The 23,172-nt window shown below is 38.6% G+C and overlaps 1 protein-coding gene across 1 annotated transcript in view; it reads right to left on the minus strand.

Annotated features, from left to right (window-relative positions):
* Nucleotides 1–7,805: 7,805 nt before the first annotated feature.
* RAB21 (RAB21, member RAS oncogene family) overlaps nt 7,806–23,172 on the minus strand; it is a 30,552-nt gene continuing 15,185 nt past the window's right edge. Inside the window, exons 3-7 of the mRNA XM_040981657.1 lie at nt 22,564–22,671; nt 20,404–20,467; nt 13,548–13,602; nt 13,137–13,225; nt 7,806–12,203 (exon numbers count right to left, since the gene is read on the minus strand). Coding sequence (XP_040837591.1) covers nt 12,061–12,203; nt 13,137–13,225; nt 13,548–13,602; nt 20,404–20,467; nt 22,564–22,671 — 459 coding nt within the window. The 3' untranslated portion in view covers nt 7,806–12,060. The remainder of the gene's footprint in view (nt 12,204–13,136; nt 13,226–13,547; nt 13,603–20,403; nt 20,468–22,563; nt 22,672–23,172) is intronic.

The following is a 23,172-nucleotide window of genomic DNA, read 5'->3' on the forward strand; positions in this document are numbered from 1 at the left end:
AGAAACAGGGATGGAATTATTTATGAAAAAGTCATCACAAGGCAGAAGGAGGTAGGATGGAAAGATGAGGAATGTTAGCAATAGAAGAAAGATGGCATATGCAAGATCTGCTAATATTAGTAACTATTAATATTTAAAACCTTCGTGTGTCAGAGCATCCTCAGTACTTCCTATGTAATCTTAATAGTCTCAATAACTTTATGAGGTATGTTATTATCATCATTTTTAATATACTTTGTATTTGAAACATATATGTAAATGTATATATTTCAGTGCACATGCATTTTTTGAAGATTTATTTTATTTTTATTGCAAAGTCAGATATACAGAGAGGAGCAGAGACAGAGAGGAAGATCTTCCATCCGATGATTCACTCTCCAAGGAGCCGCAACGGCCGGTATTGTGCCGATCCAAAGTCAGGAATTAGGATCCTCCTCCAGGTCTCCCACACGGATGCAGGATCCCAAGGCCTTGGGCCATCCTCCACTGCTTTCCCAGGCCACAAGCAGGGAGCTGGATGAGAAGTAGAGCTGCCGGAATTAGAACCAGTGCCCATCCTGGCACGTTCAAGGCGAGGACTTTAGCCGCTCGCTAGGCCATCATGCCAGGCCCCTGTGCATGCATTTTTTAAAGATTTATTTTCACTTGAAAGAGTTAGAGAGAGAGGACAGAAAAGACAGAGCTCTTACATCCTCTGGTTGACTCCCCAAATGGCTGCACTGGCCAAAGCTGGGCCAGTCTAAAGCTGGAAGCCAAGGGCTTCTTCCTCCAGGTCTCTCAGATGGCTACAGGGGCCCAAGGACTTCATCCTCTTCTGCTTTCTAGGCCACAAACAAAGAGCTAGAGCAGAAGTGAAGCAGCAGGGACTCAAACTAGAGTGCATATAGGATGCTGGCATGCAGGCTAAGGATTATCTTGCTACACCAGCCTCTATTACCATCATTTTATACATGAGAAAATTGGCACACAAAGTTAATTGCCCCAATCACACAGGAAAAAGTAAATTTTCAATCCTAGGCATCAAGCTTCCCAGCCCTCAGTGTCAACACCTTTCCTATATGGATAAAACAGAAAGGAGAGGAGGAGGTGGCTTAAGGAATTTAAGGAATGACTTGAATTTTGTAACAATAAAGGATTTTTAGGATGGGCAAGAATAATAATTTTTCAAAAAAAAAGTGGCAGACTAAATACAAAAGTAGAATTTTTAAAAGATTTATTTATTTAAAATAATCACACATAGAAAAAGATGGAAACACAGAGAGAGACATTTTTAGTCCTCTGGGTCACTACCCAGATGGCCACGGTGGCCAGGGCTGAGTCAGAACAAACCCTTGAGTCAGGAGCATCTTCCGCGTCTCCCACACAGGTGCATAAGTCTAGGATTTGGGCCATCTTCCTCTGCCCTCCCAAGTGTCTTAGCAGGCCAATTAGATGGAAATTGCAACAGCTGGAAATGGAACCAGTGCCCACATGTGATGCCAGGGCTGCAGACAGTAGCTTTACCAGCCACACCATAGCTCTGGTCCTCTAAAGGCAGAATTTTGAAACAAAATGGTATGTGCAGATTGCTGACTTTATATAGGCCAGAGGTGCCCTATACAGAAGCTTTATCAGGACATGGATCATACTCATTTGGTTCACATGCATGTGTAGCACCCAGCACTGAATCTGGTGAGTAAATGCCATGCATTGAATATCTGTGCGCGGAACCAAAGAACTTGAAGGTAAATGGGTGCCTATACTATTGGGTTGAATTATATGAAATCATGAAAGCTGGACGGAAGCAGAGCAGCGGTATTTAAACAAGCATTTCACTTGGAGATGCTTGCGTTGTAAGTGGTGGCTTCACGCACTGCACCACAACACCGGCTTCAGATGTCACCTTCATCCTGAATTCTCATATGGAGGTCTCTTTTGACCCTTCAGTGTTTGGAATGATTTGTCTAGTCGTAGCCCAATATCAAACTTTTAGTTTTTTGTTTGTTTTTCAGATCTTGATGGTTTTCTTGAAATTACATTGAGTTTGTAGGACCAGAATTTGAATGTTGTTGCTGTCCTCTTCCATGTATTTGACCCTTTGTTTCAGGTGAAATACGAAGTTTTGCTTTTGTGATTTTGAATATTTGTTTACTCTCAGGATTTTCTTGCTGCTAGTACTTTAAATGGGGTATTTCGTTCTTTTCTGTATTCTACTGGCTGTTTATAAACACGAAAACTGGGTTTTTGATTAATTTTATACCCATGGGCTTTCTTAGTTTTAAGACTGTCAGGTAGTGCTTTGCATTGTCTACAATGTGACTTTTCCATTTTAATGTTTCCAGACTTTCTCACAGCTGTTAAAAACAAAGCAATTAGGGCCCAGCGCGGTGGCGCAAGTGGTTAAGTCCTCGCCTTGCACGCCCGGGATCCCATATGGGCGCCGGTTCTAATCCCGGCAGCCCCGCTTCCCTTCCAGCTCCCTGCCTGTGGCCCGGGGAAAGCAGTCGAGGACGGCCCAAAGCTTTGGGACCCTGCACCCGCGTGTGGGAGACCCGGAAGAGGCTCCTGGCTTTGGATCGGCATAGCATCGGCCCATTGCGCTCACTTGGGGAGTGAATCATCGGACGGAAGATCTTCCTCTCTGTCTCTCCTCTCTGTATATCCGCCTTTCCAATAAAAAAATAATAAAAATAAATCTTTAAAAAAAAAAACAAAAAAAAACAAAACAAAGCAAGCAAGAAAACAAACAAAAATCCTTACTCCAAGTTAAGTTCCTTGAAGACATGAATTATAGTAGTATATTTTGCAGACCTTTCAGAGTATCTGTAACATGCTCTGCATATAATGGTTTACAACTGGCTCCTATTACGATAATGGAAAAACAAAGTACTTGCTAGATTTTAAATCTGCCTTTATTTATACCACTGCTGTCTGTTCCATCACAAATAAGACTAAAATTTTCTTTTACAAATAGACTGACTAGAAAGTATCTATTTTTCCTTTCATAACACAATATCTTAAAATGCCACATAAATATTTTTTTCAACAGACAGGCTTTTTACTTTTTTCATTGGAGTTGAACTTAGGCAAAACTTAAATGTTTTGGTGTTCAGCTCTATGTAAACATTTTTGGTGAATTCCACACATTGTCCACAGCAGGTTCCTTGAAATTACGCCTGATTTCATGTAAAAACTACACGCATTAGGGATAGGTGTTTGGTCTAAGGGTTAAGACACTTGCATTCCCATCAGAACACTTAGATTTGCTCCTGGCTCCAGCTTCCTGTTAATGCAGATCCTAGGGGGCAGACATGATGGCTCAAGTAACTGGCTTTCTGCCACTTGTGTGGGAGAACTGGGTTGAGTTTCTCTCTTGCCATTTTGGCCCAACCTTGGCCATTGTGGGCATTTAGGGGAGGGAATCTGTGAGTAGTAGCGCTCTCTCTTCTTGTCTCAAGAACCACACAAAACAAACTACATACATTAGACATTGTGGTTGATGAGTAGGAGATAATAAAGCTAAAAAGTAAATAATTAAAATCAAATATTAAAAATAAAAGAGTAAATGCTATAAATGAAAAAAGCACGCTGCTCCACTTCCCATGCAGCTCCCTGTTTACCGTCTGTGAAGGAATGGAGGCTGACCCAAAGCCTTGGGACCCTGCACCCACGTGGGAGACCTGGGAAAAAGTTTCTGGCTCCTGGTTCCTAGCTTTGGATCAGCTCAGCTCCAGCCTTTGTGGTCATTTGGGGAATGAACCAGCAGATGGAAGATCTTAATCTCTGTGTTGTTCCTTCACTCTGTAAGTCTGTCTTTCCAATAAAGATTAAATATTTTAAACAAAGAGCTATGTAAAATTTGAAGTTTCACTATGTGTTTCTCCCCCGAATGTTTCCAAATGTAGACATTCTATCCCTAAATGAACCTTACAAAAGGTGAAGTAAAAGCCTGAATGAAAATAAACTTCTGAAAAGGAAATAGAAAGCAGCTTTGAAAGCTGCCCAGCGAAGTGGGCCTTTGTTGGTTTCCCTCCTGGACACGATGCCATGCCCCCACAGTAATGAGTGCCCTCCTCAAGCATCAGACCAATGACTGTGTGCTTACCAGACTCCCAGCTCTCTGAGAGCAAAGCACACATTCTCAGTTGTGTTCATGTTTAAGCCATCAGAAGCAGATACCTGAGACTTGAATGCTGCAACCACGAGCTCACAACGCCACCAAAAGTGAATCTACCACAGTACTCAAATAAGTGGAATTAACATTGGGTAAAAAGGTGTCCCTGTACAGCTCCAAGAGGTGTCTTAACTGCTGTGTCAAGTGCCTGTCCCAAGTCTTTTTTCTTCAGGCAGTACCTGGCTTAGCAGCTTCTTTTCACATCACTTAAAATAATGTGATCGTTTGACATCATAATTTTTAAGTAGCTATTTTGGCTTCTTTTAATAATCTGGATTACAAGTTTTGATCCATTTGTTTCTGAAACGCAACCCATATTCCTATAATTCATTATCATTGGAAAAGGACAAATAAAACTTGTTGCCCAGACTGACAGGAGCTCTCCATCAATACTGTACTCTCCACGTTTACCTCTAAACTCTTAGTTCTGACTTGCGATATTTTCTCATCTCATCTCCACTAACATTTGGCAGATGAAGATTGCATGATTAAACATAGAAAATCACTCTATATCTAATCAACAATGTTTTATACTTTTGACTGGAAAAAGCCAGTCGCAAACGTTGAAGTCCTGAAAGAGAAGCCAACAAATCAGGATTAAAATGTCACCTTTAAACAGTTATTCTAGAACCAGATGGTACCATCTCCTTCCAATGCCGTATATGACCACTGTCAATAAAGTTCACTCAAAATTATACCCTTCATAAATTACATGTGCCACTACCACTGACTAAACATTTTTGATGGGAGGAATTATTCATGTCACTTTTTCAAGACTATTTCCAGAGCATAGCCCTGCAGGTAAGATGCCTGCATCCCTCATTTAAGGACCTGGGCTTGATTCTCATCTCCAGCTCCTGATTTCAGCTTCTGGCTAATGCAGAAATGGTTCAATTGGATTCCTCTGACCCTGGATTATAGTTCCAGCCTCTTGGGGGCAATCCTGGCCATTCATTCTAGGCATTTGGACAATTAAAGTTGTTTCCCAAATAAAATCATATTTTTGAAAAAACTATGAATGATTATGATTAAGACAGTTCTGGTTTGAAAAAAAAAATGGATGCACATTCCCAAATTGAAGAGTGTGTTTGGAAATGCACCAATGATTCTATGCTATAGTGTTCACACAGGCCTACTGCAGTTCAGGACTGGATCATGTCTGGGTTACTCTGTAGTAATGAGGTTATTTGTAAAAACACAAATACAACATCATCTTTCTCTTCACTGCTACCACAAAATTTGAAAAAGCAATTTGGGCTAGAGGATCACTTCTCCCTTCAAGCTAAAAAATTCCATCTTTATCTGGCTTTCAAAATCTATTTGCAAGGTTTAAAACCATTCTGTCCAGTTCCCGCTCACATTTCACTGTTATTCTATTATCCTCATCCCCAAAAGTCTGACCAGTGTACATAGCATCAAACACAAAATGTGAACATGTATGGACAGTTGACCTAACATCCAAATAAAACACTTGTATGTCAGGCAAGGGCCAACAGTCATCAGTTCTCCATTTCAGGGGAAGACACTTTAGCTAGCTGATTCCTCAGCTTATGTGAATCGGACACAAGGCAGACACTTGCCTAAAGAATAAACCTGATAAAAGCTGTTTTACACCCTTTACAAAATCACACAGAAACAATTATTTACAAACTCACTAGGGCTCATGGGCTTCCTGGGCTGTGGTCTGGAACATGGGCAGCAAACTGTGGGAACTGACTGTGAGCAAGTGCCTTTGGACAACTTCCCTTTGCAGTGCTTAACTGATAATCATGGACATGATTAACTGAACTTCAGGACATGAAGCAGATGATGGGTAACTATTGCGTGTTCATGTTCCTGACCCACAGCTTAGAGATGGAGCTGGGGACAAAAAGGTCCACAACCCCCCTTGCTTTTCTTGTGGTAATGGAGAAGAGAAATATTCTTCTGAGGAGTATTAATTTTATACTGGAGTCCTTAAGAGACTTTTCAAATCTCCATCTTTTACCCATTAACTTTAAGGAGGACACGGTACAACTATTTGGCATTCAATGGGTTACTGATTACACACTGGTGGACTCACCTGTAGAGCTCTTTCATTTACTCAAGGAACAACTTCGCAACTTGGAAACCTTATTTCAAGCCAGCTGTGGTTTTGGGAAGGTGTCAGTCCTGCAGAGCAGACAATGTTAGACAATAGTGTGCAGTATTTCTGTTGGGTTAGAGTGCATCTTCAGATGCCTGGGGTACAAGCCACTCAGAGCTCTATTCCTGTCCATCCCCATGAGACTTTGGATGTTCAGACTCCCTTGGTGTTGGCTGAGGAGCTGCAGGAACTACTCTTGCACATTGAACATCTAAATTGAACATCTTGCATATTGAACTACCTAAATTTTGGGATCCCCTTTATTAAGTTTCTGGGCAAGTAACATCTCTCCCCTGTCCCTATCTATGTAATTCATTTCATTTCTAGAGTTACTGACAGAATCTAATTAGGAAAATGTGCATGAAGTGCTTAAAAAATACAGTAAGCACTAAACCAACAGCTATTCTTTCTGATAACATCAAATGTTTAGAGGTTTGAAAAGAAGCTTCCACATTCCTAAAAAACGAAACAAAGCATGAACTTGCTTTAAATTTCCATTAGAAATAAAGTAATAACAAATTGGTTTCGTTTTAGACATATACTTCCAAACTTGTGCTGCAGCTCTCAGATGTTAAGCTACAGCCTTGACACTGTAGATGTACCCACTGACAAGAAACTGTATCCAAAGACTCAACCAACTCAGTGTTACCAAAGTGCTAAATGGGGACTTAGCTCTCTTTAGCAACCCTATGTCCACAGCGGTACAAACCAATGTTGGATTTTCTCAGAATGCCATATAATTATTATTCACACAAAATATTAAAAAATAAACAAGTAGTTAACTTTCAGTTCCCATACTGTCACCAGCTCAGTGTTTTAAGTGTAATTCTAGTTTGTTCTGAGTTGGTCATCTAAAGATGGAATCTGACGTGCAAGGAACTAAAATGTATATAAGCAAAATATTAATTGTAAAATTTATCTGAGACACACACATACACCAAATTGTTAGTAAATTTCCTACAAACAGGAACATGGGATAGTGGAAGAAGGAAGGTCTCCACATTAAAGGCACAGTTTTGAATCGGCGTGAATATCGGCATAACAAACTGCTCAGTTACTATAATAAAGACATTTAATTTACCCTATACTCCCTACCCCTTCAATTAAATCTTTGCTTTCCCCCTTCTTCCCGTAATAAGGAATCTGAAAGCCAGGTCTTAGGCTTTCTATACTAGCCAGTAACTCATAGGTCAAAAATTAACTTCATGTGAGTTTTTTAAGTTTTGTTCATTGTTTTATTAGAAAGTCAGAATTAATAGAGAGGAGACAAGAATCTCCTCTAGGTCTCCCACGCAGGTGCAGAGTCCCAAGGCTTTTGGTGGTCCTTGACTGCTTTCCTAAGCCACAAGCAGGGAGCTGGATGGGAAGTGGAGCAGCTGGGACATGAACCAGCACCAACATGGGATCCCGGTGTGTGCAAGGTGAGGACTTTGGCCACTAGGGTAGTGCCCTGGGCCCACTTCAAATGAATTCTAAGCAGACTTTTTCCAACATCCTGACTCACATTCTGAAAGCAGCAGCCAATTCTGAGCACTGGCTTGTTTTAATTTCAGCTACACGGATGAGACCTATGGTATTCATCAGAATTTTTTGTGGAAGGTTTCATGAAAAATCAGCAGCCATTCAAAAGCCAAAACAGCAAGACAAATCCAAGCAGATGTGGGAGAAAATAAAATGCAGAAAGCCGGTATTTACTTTAGTAAAAGTTCCCAGACACATTACTTAAAATAAGGTTGCAAAACATGCATGGTAACACAAGTGATGAAAAACATAAAATCCACAAATTTCTCCATTTTTGCACATGACTGTATCTACAAATGCCATGTAAGCATGCAGCCTCACCACTTCACTGTGCCTGGAATGTATGTTTAAAGATGTTTTCTACAGCAGACAAGATGCTTTAAGAATAAAAGCTTTAGTGTGCTATGTGACATTCACCTGCCACATTTGCTCATTTTAACCTGCCACATTTATTGAAGAGAAAATGCTGAACTTGGAAGGTTAACAATCAAAATCGTACGTGTGGAGAGCTGAAGGCAGCGTTAAAGTAGTTACGTGTTTTGAAGAGAAACGCTAATGCTTGGACCTATAGAAGTCTTTCTAATTTTTTCTCATTATATAGAACTCTGAAATACTTATAATTAGAAAAAAATTTTGCTCAAAGTTCTAACCACTTTTGTGAAAAAAGAAAGGCCATTTAAGTCAGTCATATGTGTAGCATGAGTTTTGGTGTGAGGGTTGACTAAACGTAAAACAGAGATACGCTGGAATCAATGCCTATCATAGAATCTAATCAATGTAGTTTGGTGAATCCCAGCTTTTAATTTTTCAAATGCAGGTAATACATTTTATAATTTAGAAATGAGTATTTAAGAATCTATTGAAATCTCTGTATCTTCAGACATAGGTTTCTTATTGCTCACTACTGTCCATGGCCTTTTTATGAGGAGTTCCACATCTTAAATAATCACCACCTATGTCCTATCATATCTACAAAGCAACCGTGGAAGGTGTGCAACTGCAGAGGTCAAAAGATGAATTTCCAAAGATCAAGTCAGGCACCAATCCAGTACCTTCTAGGGACAGCATAAGTGGTAATCACATTAACCGGAGATTAAGATCAATTATCCAGATTCTTGATAGTACTTGTAATATAGAAAATTAGCAATTATGTAAAGAAATAAACAGAACCACAATTTATTTTTTTAAATGTTCTAAATATTTGGCATAAGGTGTACCTTGCCTCAGAAATCTTGAGAAGTGCTTTTCAAAATGATTTTCAAAACATGTTAAGTTTTAGATCTACTTGATTTCCATTCTATATTATCCTCCTATATGTCTCAATTTTACATTACTAAACATCAAAAAATGAAGTATTCCTTTTCCTTAATGCAATGCCAAATAAAAAATACTACACTAATAGTATATAGCTAGCATTTCAAAAATATTTCAATGCAGCCAGCAGCCCTAACTTTAAGGCATTCTCAGGAGAAAATCTAGACAGAACAAACTAGAATATTCCTATTTCACAAAGTATTATGCTTTGTTCTTTTCAGATTACTATTCACCCCAATTCACTGCAATATATGTAATAAAGACAATAATCTTTCCCTGTAACCACACACAAAAGCATGCAGAATACCCACCTTCACTAGAAAAACAGTAATTGTATACTTATGGTATACAGTAAGGTATTCAGGCATTTTTAATGATTATGCTAAACCAATTTTTAATCATGTATGTTAAGTGAATATACTTAGTACTTGAAAAAATACTGGTTCTACCACCTACTAATTTTAATACATCATGGTATCTTGTATCTTCCTCCTAACAGCATAATTATCAAGAGAGGAAGACAAGATGCATTAAAAATGAAGACAATCTCACCAAGCTTCCTAACCTTGTTTTGTTGTCTCTGTCTTCCTGTAACATGCATATTGCTAGTGACTGAGCCTTTTTCACCACCCTTCTCGCTCAGTTCCTCCCTGAAGACCTTTGGGGGCTATAAAGTAACTATTCTTGATATTAAGTTAGCCTCAATTACAAGTCAAGGGACACAAAAAGAGATACTGGAGGTAAAGAAAGATACACAGAGATGAAGATAATAAAAAGTGAAAAACAGAGAACAGTTGACCCCCGCCAATAATGATCAGTCAACCCTGGAGCAGACAGAGGTCCCCATCTAGAATTGTCCTAATAAGACATTAAGACCGGGCCAAAAAATCAATGTCCAAATCCCTCAATCCTCAGGTTTTATAACTTATTTTTAAATAAAACTCAATTTCATCTCTGAGTAGCTTAAAAAAATTCTTTCAAATGAGCAGAGCTTATTTCCTATTCACATATAGAACAATGAGAAAACTCTCTTTACCCCCTCTAAACTAGCCGGAGTACAAACAGAAGTAAGCCTGTAATACCCATGAAGCTTACCGCACCCCGACCCCTGCATACATTCTAACTTCACAGGATACCAGCAGACACCAGAGAGCAATCACTTCATAAAAGAGGACAATTTCAGTTATTGCTCCGACCCCTCCCACAGTGTCCTCAATCATATCTGAGAGGTCAGTGTGCTGAGTTTGGCAAGGACACTAGCAAAGAACTCACGGAACACTTAGTACTAAGCCAAAATCCTCTCCTAATAGCAAGGTGTCAATTCATTCCAACTTTTTACTCACAAGGCTTAAGCTGTCAATGTAAAAATAGGGTAGTGCTTCTTCAGTAACTATAACCTCTTCATATTTTCTTAGTTGCTCACACTGACAGCTTTATTGCATACTGCTGCTTCTGGTAAGAAGTAAACCCAGGGACCATTCCATTTTATCTCAGACATAACATTTACTAGTTTCGAAGCATGACAGAAATGGAAAAATATATATATATATATATTAGAACAAGAACAATTTATGTTAATTTCCACAATCTGTTTCCTTTGTGAGCAGCGCCTGATTCTATTAAACTTAACATGTTTAATTTCATTCCTATGCTTAGGGGGAAAAAAAATCAAAAGAGGGACTAACTTACAAAGTATACAAGAATATATAATTTTATAATACATAGTTCCAGTGTTCACTATAACTTCATCCAATGAAATGTTTTCTTCCACAGAAACTCGGAAGGACATTCCTTATAAAAATGAAGCAGAACTTTTCCAATGAACAAACACAGCTTACTCCCAAAGGATCGGAAAGGTCTGCCTTAGAAGCATAAACTACCGCTAACATGCTGAATTGGAGGAGGCTTGTAAGCGGCTACTGCCGGAGACCTCTTCCTCTCTTCTCGTTATTAGTGAATCCATCACACACAAAGCCTAAGAGAAAACTGCAGATATTGTGGAAGTAAAACTCGGCGTGCTCCACTCGTAATTGTCTAAGGGAGCCATTCCAAAGGCAAAATTCAGAAGTGATCTCTTTCATCTAAAATGCCCAAAGAAACAAAAAAGCCCACCCCAGACCAGAAGGCGGATGCTGCTGCTCAACCATCAGATGGACTTCAGAGGCAAAGAAAGTGTGACAACAGCAAGAATTCAAGTACAGTATGTGTGAAAACTTAACACGCCACTTTCAAGTTAAGACCAACGTGAAGGGGACCAAGGATTTTCATATCAGAGTCAAAAAAAGGCATTATCACCAAATGTTAATTCACTTTACAGTCATCAACAAGAATATTGTATATATTTTTGCACCTTGCGCTTGAAAAAGCAGATAAAATATTTAATATGTACTTTACAATGTATATAATGAGCTGAGCATACAGGATGTATAGAGATTATATCAAAGTAGTAGACAGTTAGGGGTCTGTGCAAACCCTGCAAAAATAGTACTTCAGGAATCTGCTAATTAAAAAAACAAAAACAAAAACAACTGGCTGTTTAGAAGTGATACAATTCAAACTACCACAAAATACAAAGGGCTGAAAAAATGTATACCATTCCAACAACATATATAAGTTATTAAATAAAGATCTGATTTAAAAGAATATAAATGAAGCCTTTAAGTAGGTCTTTTCTACATGCATATTATTATTCTTCATTAAAGAAAAAGTAGATAAAAAGGCCATTGGTAATTGCTTTGTTAACATTTGTAGAAAATGCCAATTCTCTGGTCACGAACTCCACTAAGTTTAGCACTTAAGGTCTCTGCAGTGTTATAAACGTAATTTAAAATACTGTTAATTCTATAACTCCATTGGTAAAATAATGTGACTTGGAATATGGCAGTCTTCATGTTGAGGGCAATGATCCACAGTTCCGGTTTGTTTTCACTTTCTTGGGCAGCAACGGTTATCCGGAAGAACAGCACCCTCCTCCGCTGCTCTGGGCTTGAGGCTCGTCATCGATAATCTGCACACCTCGTCGTGCCGCTCCCGGCTGGCTGGAGCCGTTGCCTTTGGCCCTCTCGTCCACCTGCGCTGTTTCTATCATCCCTGCAAGACGAAGGCAAAAACTATTAACACCATGATCTTTCAGTTGTCCCTTTCTGCAATCTCTGTACGCTACTGTAACAGGTATTTCTAACTTTGAACAAATAAGAAAACTTTAAGAAATACTACATCAGCTCACTAAAATAGTTTTACCATCAAATTAAAAAAAATATATTGACAAGTACTAGGCATATTTTCCCGATAGCTTAATTGTCACAGTGACTCAGAGAAAAGAATTTTTTTCTGCTTTGGACATAACAGAGTACACACATACAAGCCTAAAGATGTTTCCAAACATAAATAAGCTACACAAGTTCAAATTATTCCAAGTGAAAGGTCAAAGAGAGTTAAAGATGAAGTTCCAGGAAGAGTAGGGGTTTGAATGTGTGGTGCGGACCCCGTTTGTTATGCTTGCATCCTGTATCAGGGTTCCCAGCCTAGGTCCCAGCTCCACTTTGGATTCAGTTCCTGCTCAGGTGGGCCCTGGGAGCAGTGATGACAGTTAAGGTGGTGGGGCTCCTGTCACTACTGTGTGGGATGTCCATTCATCTTTGGATTCCTGGCTTCAACCTCCACATTGGCTGTTGAGGGTATTTGGGAATTGAACCAAAGAACACAAAATTTCCATTTTTCAAGTGAATAAAGAAAGTAATTTTTTAAAAAAAGATTTATTTTTTTATTGGAAAGTCAGATATACAGAGGATATACAGATATACAGAACACGTCAAGGGAAAGCACAGACACACCCACACCCCTTCTCGGAATGTGATGTGGAATATCACCTAGGACTGCCAGCCAATGGGGACACACAATCTCGGACTGTGAGACTTCAGCATTGAAGTAACAGTAAGCCTTTGCTCTTTATAAAATTAGTTTCTCTCAGGTAATGTTGTAGTAATAAAAAGTTAGTAATACACTAAATCTGAAAACACTTACTTTTACAAAGGTCAAGAAAGAGTTCCTCAATTCCTTTGTTCTGTTTGGCTGAAGTATGATAATGTTTTGCTCCCACAGATTCTGCATACCTGAAGAAAAAGTGACTTCAGTGACCAACGGAAAAAGATTTCATGTTTTCTGTCACAACCGTTATTTAACATTGAGCACAGCAGGAATCTGAGTGTTAATTTACCCAAGTTCATTAAAAACTGAACGTATACAGCTTTCAACCCCTATATAAATTTTAAATATATAACAAGACTTGGAATTTGTAGATTTAGAAACCTAATAATTTAAGCCTCACCGACTCCAACAGCACAATGCAGTTTTGAAAAATGCCTGAATGGCAAAGCTGACTGTACTTCTGCAGAGGGAAGAGATGGGAACGGGCAGACAGGACCCGACACTTACGATTCTGCTTCTTGAATGGAGACATGTCTCTCCTTTTCCAAGTCTATTTTATTACCTGTTTTGAAAAAATTAAATATTAACCTTTAACATCAATTCACTTTATAAAATTAAGCCAATTCTAAATATACAATTGCCAATTACCTGATGAAATAATATAAGTCCCCGTCATTTTACATGTATTTTCAAAGTGTAAAGCCAACCCCACTTATTGAGAAGTCACCCTGAGTGTCAAGGTTAAATGCCCCCTCCTTCCTCAAATGGATCACTGCACACCCATCTCCCAAATCTGCAGATTCTTTCAGAGAAATAGAACTCTCCAGAAGGGTGAGCACTATTCTTGGGTTTAGGGTGTAACAGAGGTCAAGGAACAATGGGGAATCTAAGGACAAGCCTATAATTTTTGGCCACATAAAATGGTCAAAAATAAGAGTAAAAAAATTTTTTTTTCTGTAGTCCCCAATCAACTTAAAGCACTGAATAATTAAATATGATTATCTGTTTACTAAAAGATATGAAGCTAGCCTCTCGAGTCCAATATGGTTTTGCTTCCTTAAGCACCCCGCCACAATAGGAGGGTAGATGACAGCGTCCCCTAAAGACCAATGTGAGTGGCCGGTACTGTGGTACAGCAAGTCAAGCTACTGCCTGTGGTGTCGGCATGCTCCATGGCTGCAGCTCCACTTCCAGTCCAGTTACCTACTAACCAGCCTGGAAAAGCAGCACACTGCCCCAGGACGTGGGACTCTGAGACCCAGGTGGGAGACCCGGACGAAGCTCGTGGATACCGTGGCCCTTTGTGGAGTAAACCAACAGATGGAAGGCCTCTTTCCATCTTTGTTACACTGCCTTTCAATACAATTTTTAAATATTTTTTTTTTTAATTATAGTGGCTCTCCATAAGAATTTAATACATCTACATCACTGGGATTTAAAATTTACTGAATGCAGGTTAGACCTCCATAAACAAATGAAAAAAACTGCAAAACATGGACTCATTACTGAACACGGAAAGGGGGGTTAGAGTGAGCTGCCCAGGCATGGGGTGCTAAAGGAAATGGGGACAGCAGAGATGAATGGGGAGACCAAAGGAAGCACACTTCAAACCAATATTTTCTTTTCTACTACTATGAAAAAAAAAGAAACCTTAATTAAGATCATCTCTTCTTGGAACCTTAAGGAGTTTAGAGGACAATTTCAGGTAAAGCACTGAAGTAAGTACACAATGAAAGATTCAATGTTTGGCCCTTAGAAGTATAAAGCCAGAAACTCTGCAATGATTTCTGAAATAAGCTGAGCACTTAACTGCTGACAGCTATAAGAAACTAGTTACTGCTACGACGTGATGAGAGAAAGACAAGGAGACAACACTAAAGCTGGGTGGTGTTAATAATGTCACGAGCTCTTTGAACAGTCATCCATCTGTCTCAGCAAGAAGTTCTTATTTCCTACACCGTATGTCATCAATGAAATTTTTAATTTCCTAAATATTACTTCCAATATATCTAACAGTAACCAGAAGGAAAAAGTTGTTCCACTCTACCAACAATGCAAAAGGCGCCACCTAGTGGTGGCCATATCAAAAAAAGCTACAACCATCTGTCTGAAGAAGCCTGCAGGGTAGTCCCCCTCAGATTCCAAGACTTTTATACCAATGAACTGAAACCCTATGAATTCTTTACTAGGTCTTTAATATTTTATTTTCCAAATTCTTCCATAATCAACAGCTATCAGGAAAAGATGAGTGTGGAGAAGTTGAGACAATTATTTTACTGTTTCAAATGAACATTTAGGGGTAATTATTCAGACTTGCTTTATTATTTAGTAAGATTCCAAATTGCACTGATTTCAACATATCAGGTTATCATTAAAACAACTTCTAATAACCTAATTATTGTAAACCTCTTCACTAAATTACTACTTCGAACAATCAGCGTTGATAATGAACTGATAGCCAATGACGTCACAGAAAGCTGATGTGCTAGTGACTGATATCCTACCACAGCAAAAAAAATTTCCATTTTAGATTCTTTCAAAAGCAAAATGGCCAAGGGAGTAATGTTCACAGGCTCATTTTGTTCTAACTGTACAGCTACACAGGAGTCTTTCTGATAGCAGAAAACAAGGACACTGAACACAGTAAGCACCTCTTCCACAGTACTGCGCTATGAAGGTTAAAGTACAAACAGGCTGAGGCTACTAAAGCACAGGAAAGAAAGCTCCTGAGAACAGTAAGAAGTTCATCTCCTTTAATCATACATATCTAAGCAGCTTAAGAATGTGGACGGAGGTCCACTGCTAAAGGTGTGTCTACATGGAACGAGAATCACCCTTGGCTTAGACTGCATGGTGGGGGAGCAGGGCAGAGAGCAATCACAAAACTTTCGATTTGAGTAGAAATGGCTTTTAAATCCTGATGCACTTCACATCTGTCATATTTGAGGAAAACTACTTAATTTCTGTTAGTCTCTGTATAAATGATGCTAATAAACTTCACAGGGTTGATAAGAAAATCATATTTAAGACCTAGTAAATATCACACGCTCAATAAAAAAGTTGCTAATATCTGTTCTATTCATTAGTGAATGAACAAATGAAAATTCAATTAACGTTATGAATTAAAATTCATAAAAACAACATACTTCTATCACCACCTAGCTGGCTTCATCTCACTCATTTAGGTTATGCAATACTCACTTTGAACAACTTCCCTGAATCTAATTAAGGTTTGCCTTCATGCACTCCATTCTACACTTGCCATTTAATAACATTTATCATACTATACAACAGAAGCTTACTTTTCTCAATCTCCCTACACACACACAAAAATCCTGAAACAACAAGGACCACATCTATTTTGTGCGTTCATTCACTTCACTAAGGCCAAAGCCTGATGTATAACAAGCAACATAACAAGAATGTTGACTAAGAATATGGACGCAATGTGATGGACAGAACTGAGTTAAAATCCAAGTTAAACTTCTAATTAACCATTGTCATTGAGAACTTCAATCCCCTTATGCCTATTTCCTCACCTGTAAAACAGAAATTGTCTTTCTGAAATGTTGTCAGGATGGTTAGATGACTTAATAAATTGTCATTCTTACACAAGAGACTGGCACTAAATATATTGCAACTATGATTACTAACAAATAAACACACATATTAATGGAAGACTAGATGCAGAAAATTAGCAAGAACAACCAAGGCCAAGAGTGCCAACCAATGAATTAATGACAACACACAAGGAAAAGGATCTGTTGTGAAATACTAGGCTGTCTGACTACAGAGTAACACATGGTTATCAGTGGCTTGCCAAAGGCCTTTGTAATCATATAAAGACAATGAGTCAACACGGCTGCTATAAACTTGATGCAGTGTTGGACACTCTTATTAGAACAGCGTGAGGATGTTTTACAAAGATAGCATGTCCAGTGACTTTTGGATTCCTACTTTCGGAGACACACAGGAACACAGCTAAGAGAAGACCATCAACATGATGAGTCAGTCTGGCAACTATGACAAATGAGAAACTGCTGAAGGTATAAGACTTAAAGCAGGAGGCTTCAAATGTTTAAGCTTGTTTTATACAAAGAGAAAGGAGTACCTGTGACCAGCCAAGCTCTACACCATGTTGTTACAAATCATCCCACATTCTGCACAATCCTGTGTACCTTTATTTCAAATTTAGTAATAAAACAGAAGAGAGAATATACACAGAAATATTATAGAGTAGAAAATAAAGAATCGAATGGTTGGGAAAATAATACAAATGGCCATTAACAGCAAAATGGATAACCTGTGGAATATCCACAGTATAATATTCTAGAAGGTTTAGCTAGCATTGTGGTATAGTATGCCAAGCCTCCGCCTGAAGTGCCAGCATCTATATGGACACCTGCTTTGAGTTCTGGTTGCTTTATTTCCCATCTAGTTCCCTACTAATGTGCCTGGGAAAGCAGTGACAGATGGCTCCAGTCCTTGGACCCCTGCACACATATGCAAGTTCTGGAAGAAGCTCCAAGCTCCTGGCTTTGGACCAGCCCATTTCCAGCTGCTGCAGCCATTTGGCAGTGAACCAGCAGATGGAGAACTTCTGCCTCTCCTCTCTCTGTAAATCTTCCTTTCAAATAAAAATAAATATTAAAAAAAAAATACTAGAGAGGCCAAGCAGCTACATAACAAGGCTAATCGCCTGTGGTACTGGCATCCCAGACGGGCGCCAGTTTGTAACCCAGCTACTCCATTTCCAATCCAGCTCCTACATGGGGAGACCTAGAAGAAGCTCCTGGCTCTTGGCTTCAGATCAGCTTAGCTGTGGCTGTCCAGGCCTTCTGGAGAATGAACCAACAGAGGGAAGATCTTCTATCTTTTCTTTTCTCTCTGTAAAATCAGCCTTTCAAATAAAAATAAACAAATCATTTCTTAAAATGCTAGAGGCAAAAAAACAAAAATGAGTAAAATCATACACAACAGCATAGCACAATCCCGTAAATAAACGGTAAACCCAAAGATGCCAGACCCAAGTTTATACTCAATTCCTTCTATATAAAATTCAAAACAAAACTAAAGCCGACACTAAAACATCAAGATAATGACCGGGAATGTGGAATGAAGGGACAGCAACTGTGACAATGTTGGAATAACAAAGCAAAGGCAGGGAATCAAAGATACTGTTTCTATTTTCTGTATATACATTTCAATAAAACGTTCGTTTAAAACTTAACAAACGAAATTATAAGAAATATGGTATCAGAATTTGAAGAAAAAATTTCAAATTAGTAAAATAAAGAAGTGACATTTCTGATAAGAACAGGCACTGTAAGTCTTCCCACAGTGTATCATGACACGACGACCTACACTGGTGCTACGTCACGTTAGATAAGTTCTTCTCAAACACCACTGTATGTACAAGCTGACTCAGAACTCACAATAGTGCCTAGACACTGTGGAAGGAAGCAAAGTAGGATGAAAAGAAGCAATTAATCCCTAGTCTCATTTATAGAGATTCTCATTTAGTACATCTGGAATGAGGCCCGAGAAATCTAAAAAAAAAAAAAAAAAAATTTCAGTGTTTCCAGGAATTAATGGTAAATTGGCTTTCCAAATCCTTCTACCTGAATTCCACATAAAATTCCATGTCATACATTCTAAGGGACATGAGTGAGAACTGTCAACATTCTTGACCAATCATCAGTAAAGTTCATTGTCAAATAGGTACAACTGACGTTATCTGAAGCACTAAGCTACCAGACGCCATATTCTAAACCTTCTCATAAGTAAGAAAATGCATTTTAAATGAATTATTCCTGTTTATTGAACCCAGCTACTGTTTTTTAAATGTTACTGTGACTGAGGCCCAATAAGAATCATTTTCAGGCTTTGAATTTCTTACCCAAATGTCAGTCATTTCATATTTCAAAGAGATGATCAGAATTCAAAAAATGCAATCTCCTTTATCTAACCACCATCAAATTATTAACAAAACTACACAAAATTCACAAATGACTAGCTACTGCTGCTGAATGGTGTACTAGATGTACCAGTCAGAAACACTCCTGCCATCTAAACCTAAAATCTAGCTCTAGACTATAAAGTGGGGAAAATCATCTCTAACTTTTTCCTCCAGACTTGCACCCTGATCTGAGACTGCAAAGGTAATCAGATGAAGGAAATAAAAACTCCAGTTAGGCTCAAAGCAGAATTTCCCTCGGGGTGACCACCTCTCAGTCTTCCATTTCTGTAAACACAACCTTTGCTCTCCACCAGCAACTATTCTGATTTCTCCCAGGTCCTTCTTACAATAACAGTCGTGTTGAAAAGAGCAAAAACAGTACAGACCTATCTGTTCTAAGGATCAGTAAGAACAGAATCAGAAAGACTTCAAATCCATCTGCATTATCTTCCTGATATTGGGCAAGTTCTTAAATAACTGCAGGCTTCATCTTCCTTTCGTACTGAAGCCCTCACAAGGTTGTAGGACTACCTGAGATAACACCGGTCAGGTGCAGAGTAGTCTCTTGTATGCTTTTATTGTTCAATTATTATGTCAAAGAAAGGATAATCAAAAAGAAAAAGGAAACAAAGAGAAAATCTAGAAGCCAGAGTTATTCTATTCTAACCCATTAGAATCATTCCTCTATCCTAGATAATGATCTAAAGTTAAGCAAATAGAAAAAAAAATACTGCTTACACAGTTGGCTTTAACTTTAAAAAGTTTTAAAATTCCTTTTTCAAACAGAATCTTATGAAGAGAAAGTAATGTTCAAATTGAAACAAAGCTGGGAAAACTGAATTCTGTCACATTAAGTTTAGCATCCCATTTGCTTCCCAGGTCATTCCTGAAAGTGCAAATATTTGAATCTCCTAAAAACACCTCTAAATCTTAAATTATTCCAAAATATCAAATAATAAAATACCATTTTTTTATTTAACTTTAAAACATGAGTTACTTGTTTATGATGCTTTTGATAAAACATTAAGGCAAGGAAAAAAAATTTTTTTAAAGTAGAAATGCTGGGTCCAGTGTGGTGGCAAATCCCACCCATGGTCCTCCTGCCGCACTAGCACTCCATACAGGTGCTGGTGCGAGTCCCAGCTGTCTCATTTCTGGCCAGGTCCCTACTAAGAGTCTGGGAAAGCAGTCAAGGGTGTTCACCTGCTGGGGCCCCCATACCTAGGAGGGAGACCTAGAAGAAGCTCCTGGCTCCCAGGTCAGGTCAGCTCAGCTCTGGTATTTGGAGCACTTTGTGGAGGGAATCAGCTATTAGAAGATCTCTATCTCTAATTCTGACTTTCAAGCAAAATAAATTTTCAACCAAAAAAAAAAAAAAAGAGAGAGAGAGAGAAAGATGCTTACCAACTATACATAAACAGATTTCATTTCCCAACATTTTCCGTAATTCTTTGACCCAGTTTTTTACCTGTGAACACAAAAAAGCAAATGTTAAAACAAATCCCATTACTATTATAGCACCCCAAAACTCAACACCGTCAAAACAGTTCACATTTTTCCAACAGTTTATACTTAGTTGTTACTGGGAATGATTCACTTACAGATCATTTCACTTGCTGTCATATTAGACTGCCAACTGCACACAAACACTTAGAAAAACCGCATGTTTTTACAAGTATTCACAGAAGTATCTCAAATTACAAATTTTCATAAACTGTCTTTAAATCCAAGCAAAGCTACTCACTAAAACAAAGCATGTCAACTCTAGCTGCTGAGAAATAGACGATTGAACAAAATCACTTTGGACTTAAGAACAAATGTGCTTAAAACAGTGGTTCACACCCTAGCTGGTGCGGAAACAGGGGTACAGGAACTACTGTGGCACAAATGCAGCAAGGTGGAGGAATCCACCATGGGGGTAGGGTTGTGGGAGGGGTAGGGGGAATCCCAATGCCTATAAAACTGTACCACATAATACAATGTTATTAACAATAATAAAAAAACATACTATGTTCCTGTTGCTTCAAGTTTGCTTTTTACATCCAAGAAAGGAAGTTACAGGGTTACACATCAAAATATTAATGCTTTGGAGCTACAGCAATGGCTCAATTTGCTAATCCTTCACTGTCAAGTGCTAGCATCCCATCTGGGTGTCAGTCTATGTCCTGGCTGCTCTGCTTCCCATCCAGCTCCCTGCCTGTGGCCTGGGAAAGCAGCTGAGGATGGTCAAAAGCCTTGGGACCCTGCACCACATGGGAGACCTGGAAGAAGTTCCTGGCTGCTAACTGGCTCAGCTTTAGCCACTGTGACCATTTGAGGAGTGAACCAGTAGATGGAAGACATCTCTGTCTCTCTTCCTCTCTTTACAAAGTTGACCTTTAAAACAAAGTAAATCAATCTCAAAAATTATTTATCTAATTATATCATATTTCAATTAAAAAATTCAATCTGGGGTGATTCATAAAGTCATGTGAGATGCCCACATCATACATCAGATTGCCAGTTCAAAGCCTGACTGCTCCACGTCCATTCCAACTTCCTGCTAATGCACCCGGGGAGGCAGAAAAGGATGGTACAAATATTTCGGTCCCCAACACCCACTTTGGGGAGATGCTGTCTCCTAATTTGGCCTTGTATTTGGGGAATGGACCAGTATGTCAGATCTCTCTCTCTCTATTTCTCCTCCTATCACTATACCTTTCAAATAAATAAATCATAAAAAATTAACTGCAAATTACATATGGTTTCATTCTCCTATTCTTTACCTTTTTCTAACACATCATTAATAATCAAAGACTTAACACATATACCTGCTCCAACAGAAATAACTATGAAAAAGATGAGGAAAAGTCACACTATGTAGGAAAGCAATTTCTACACGCACAGACCTGTGACTCAAGGCAAGGAAAGCTTCTACCTTGCAAATCTCCCCTTTGTTTATGCCTGGCTGACACATATTTTTCAAGAAAGCCTTTGGAAAGGTCAAATAAGTAATCCATCCTGATTGTGAAGAGAATTCAGAAATAAGTGTAACATTAACTCATTTTTGGTTCCAAACACCTTAAAAAAAAAAAAAGCTAAAAAGCTGCATTTTTTACAAGCCTTTGAAGAATAGTTTAAAACAAAATAAAACAAAACTCAAAAAACACTACCTAGATTGCATTTTTCTAACTTGTGTGATACCATCTTGGGAGTCAAGTGAGGAGAAAGTATGTACTTAATTTTGACATTCCTTTTTTCTCTTCATATTAATGGAACAGCCACAGCAAATTCTCAAGTGTCCAGTATGCATGAATCAAAGAAAGAAATAATATATCTAAATTTCCTGAAGCTTAATTTCAATTATTTCTCTTCACTAATACTTCAGAAAACCATGCATTAAATCATCAATTGCTGTGGTGTCAATTAAACACCCTCAATAAAAAATATGATTGCAACCACTTATGAACAAACCATATATTTTATATTTAGAATCAAAAAGTAGTTAACAAAGCAGATTAATAGAAACTTGGAAAAACTTAGTGTTACTTATTAAGTCATCTACCCAGATAGTAAATAGCTTACCTTCTGAAAAGAATCTTCATCTGTTATATCATAAACTAAAATAGCTCCATTTGAATCTCTGTAGTAAATTGGGCCCAATGCATGGAATCTCTCTTGACCTGCTGTATCCTAAATAAAACAACAAATGCTTATTAGATGGTAATAAGAATACATCTGCTATTCCAGCTATAAAATTAACTTTTAATTGGGAAGTCACCTTTAATCCAACAACTATTAAAAAGAAATAAATGAGGTTACAAAAAAAAAAATTTTAAATCAAATTATAGCAAAAATGTAGTGTTGGGCCTGGCGCGACAGTGTAATGGTTACAGTCCTCGCCTTGAATGCGCCAGGATCCCATGGACACCGGTTCTAATCCCGGCAGCCCCACTTCCCATTCAACTCCCTGCCTGTGGCCTGGGAAGCAGTGGAGGACCGCCCAAAGCTTTGGGACTCTGCACCCACGTGGGAAAGTCGGAAAGAAGTTCCTGGCTCCTGGCTTCAGATCAGCGCAGCTGTTGCGCTCACTTGGAGGGTGAATCATCTGACGAAAGATCTTCCTCTCTATCTCTCCTCTTCTCTGCATATCTGCCTTTCCAATAAAATAAATAAATCTTTAAAAAATAAAAA

The sequence above is a fragment of the Ochotona curzoniae genome, unplaced genomic scaffold (assembly GCF_017591425.1).
Source record: "Ochotona curzoniae isolate NIBS_2020 unplaced genomic scaffold, NIBS_Ocur_1.0 contig_1014, whole genome shotgun sequence".
Taxonomy (NCBI): Eukaryota; Metazoa; Chordata; class Mammalia; order Lagomorpha; family Ochotonidae; genus Ochotona; species Ochotona curzoniae.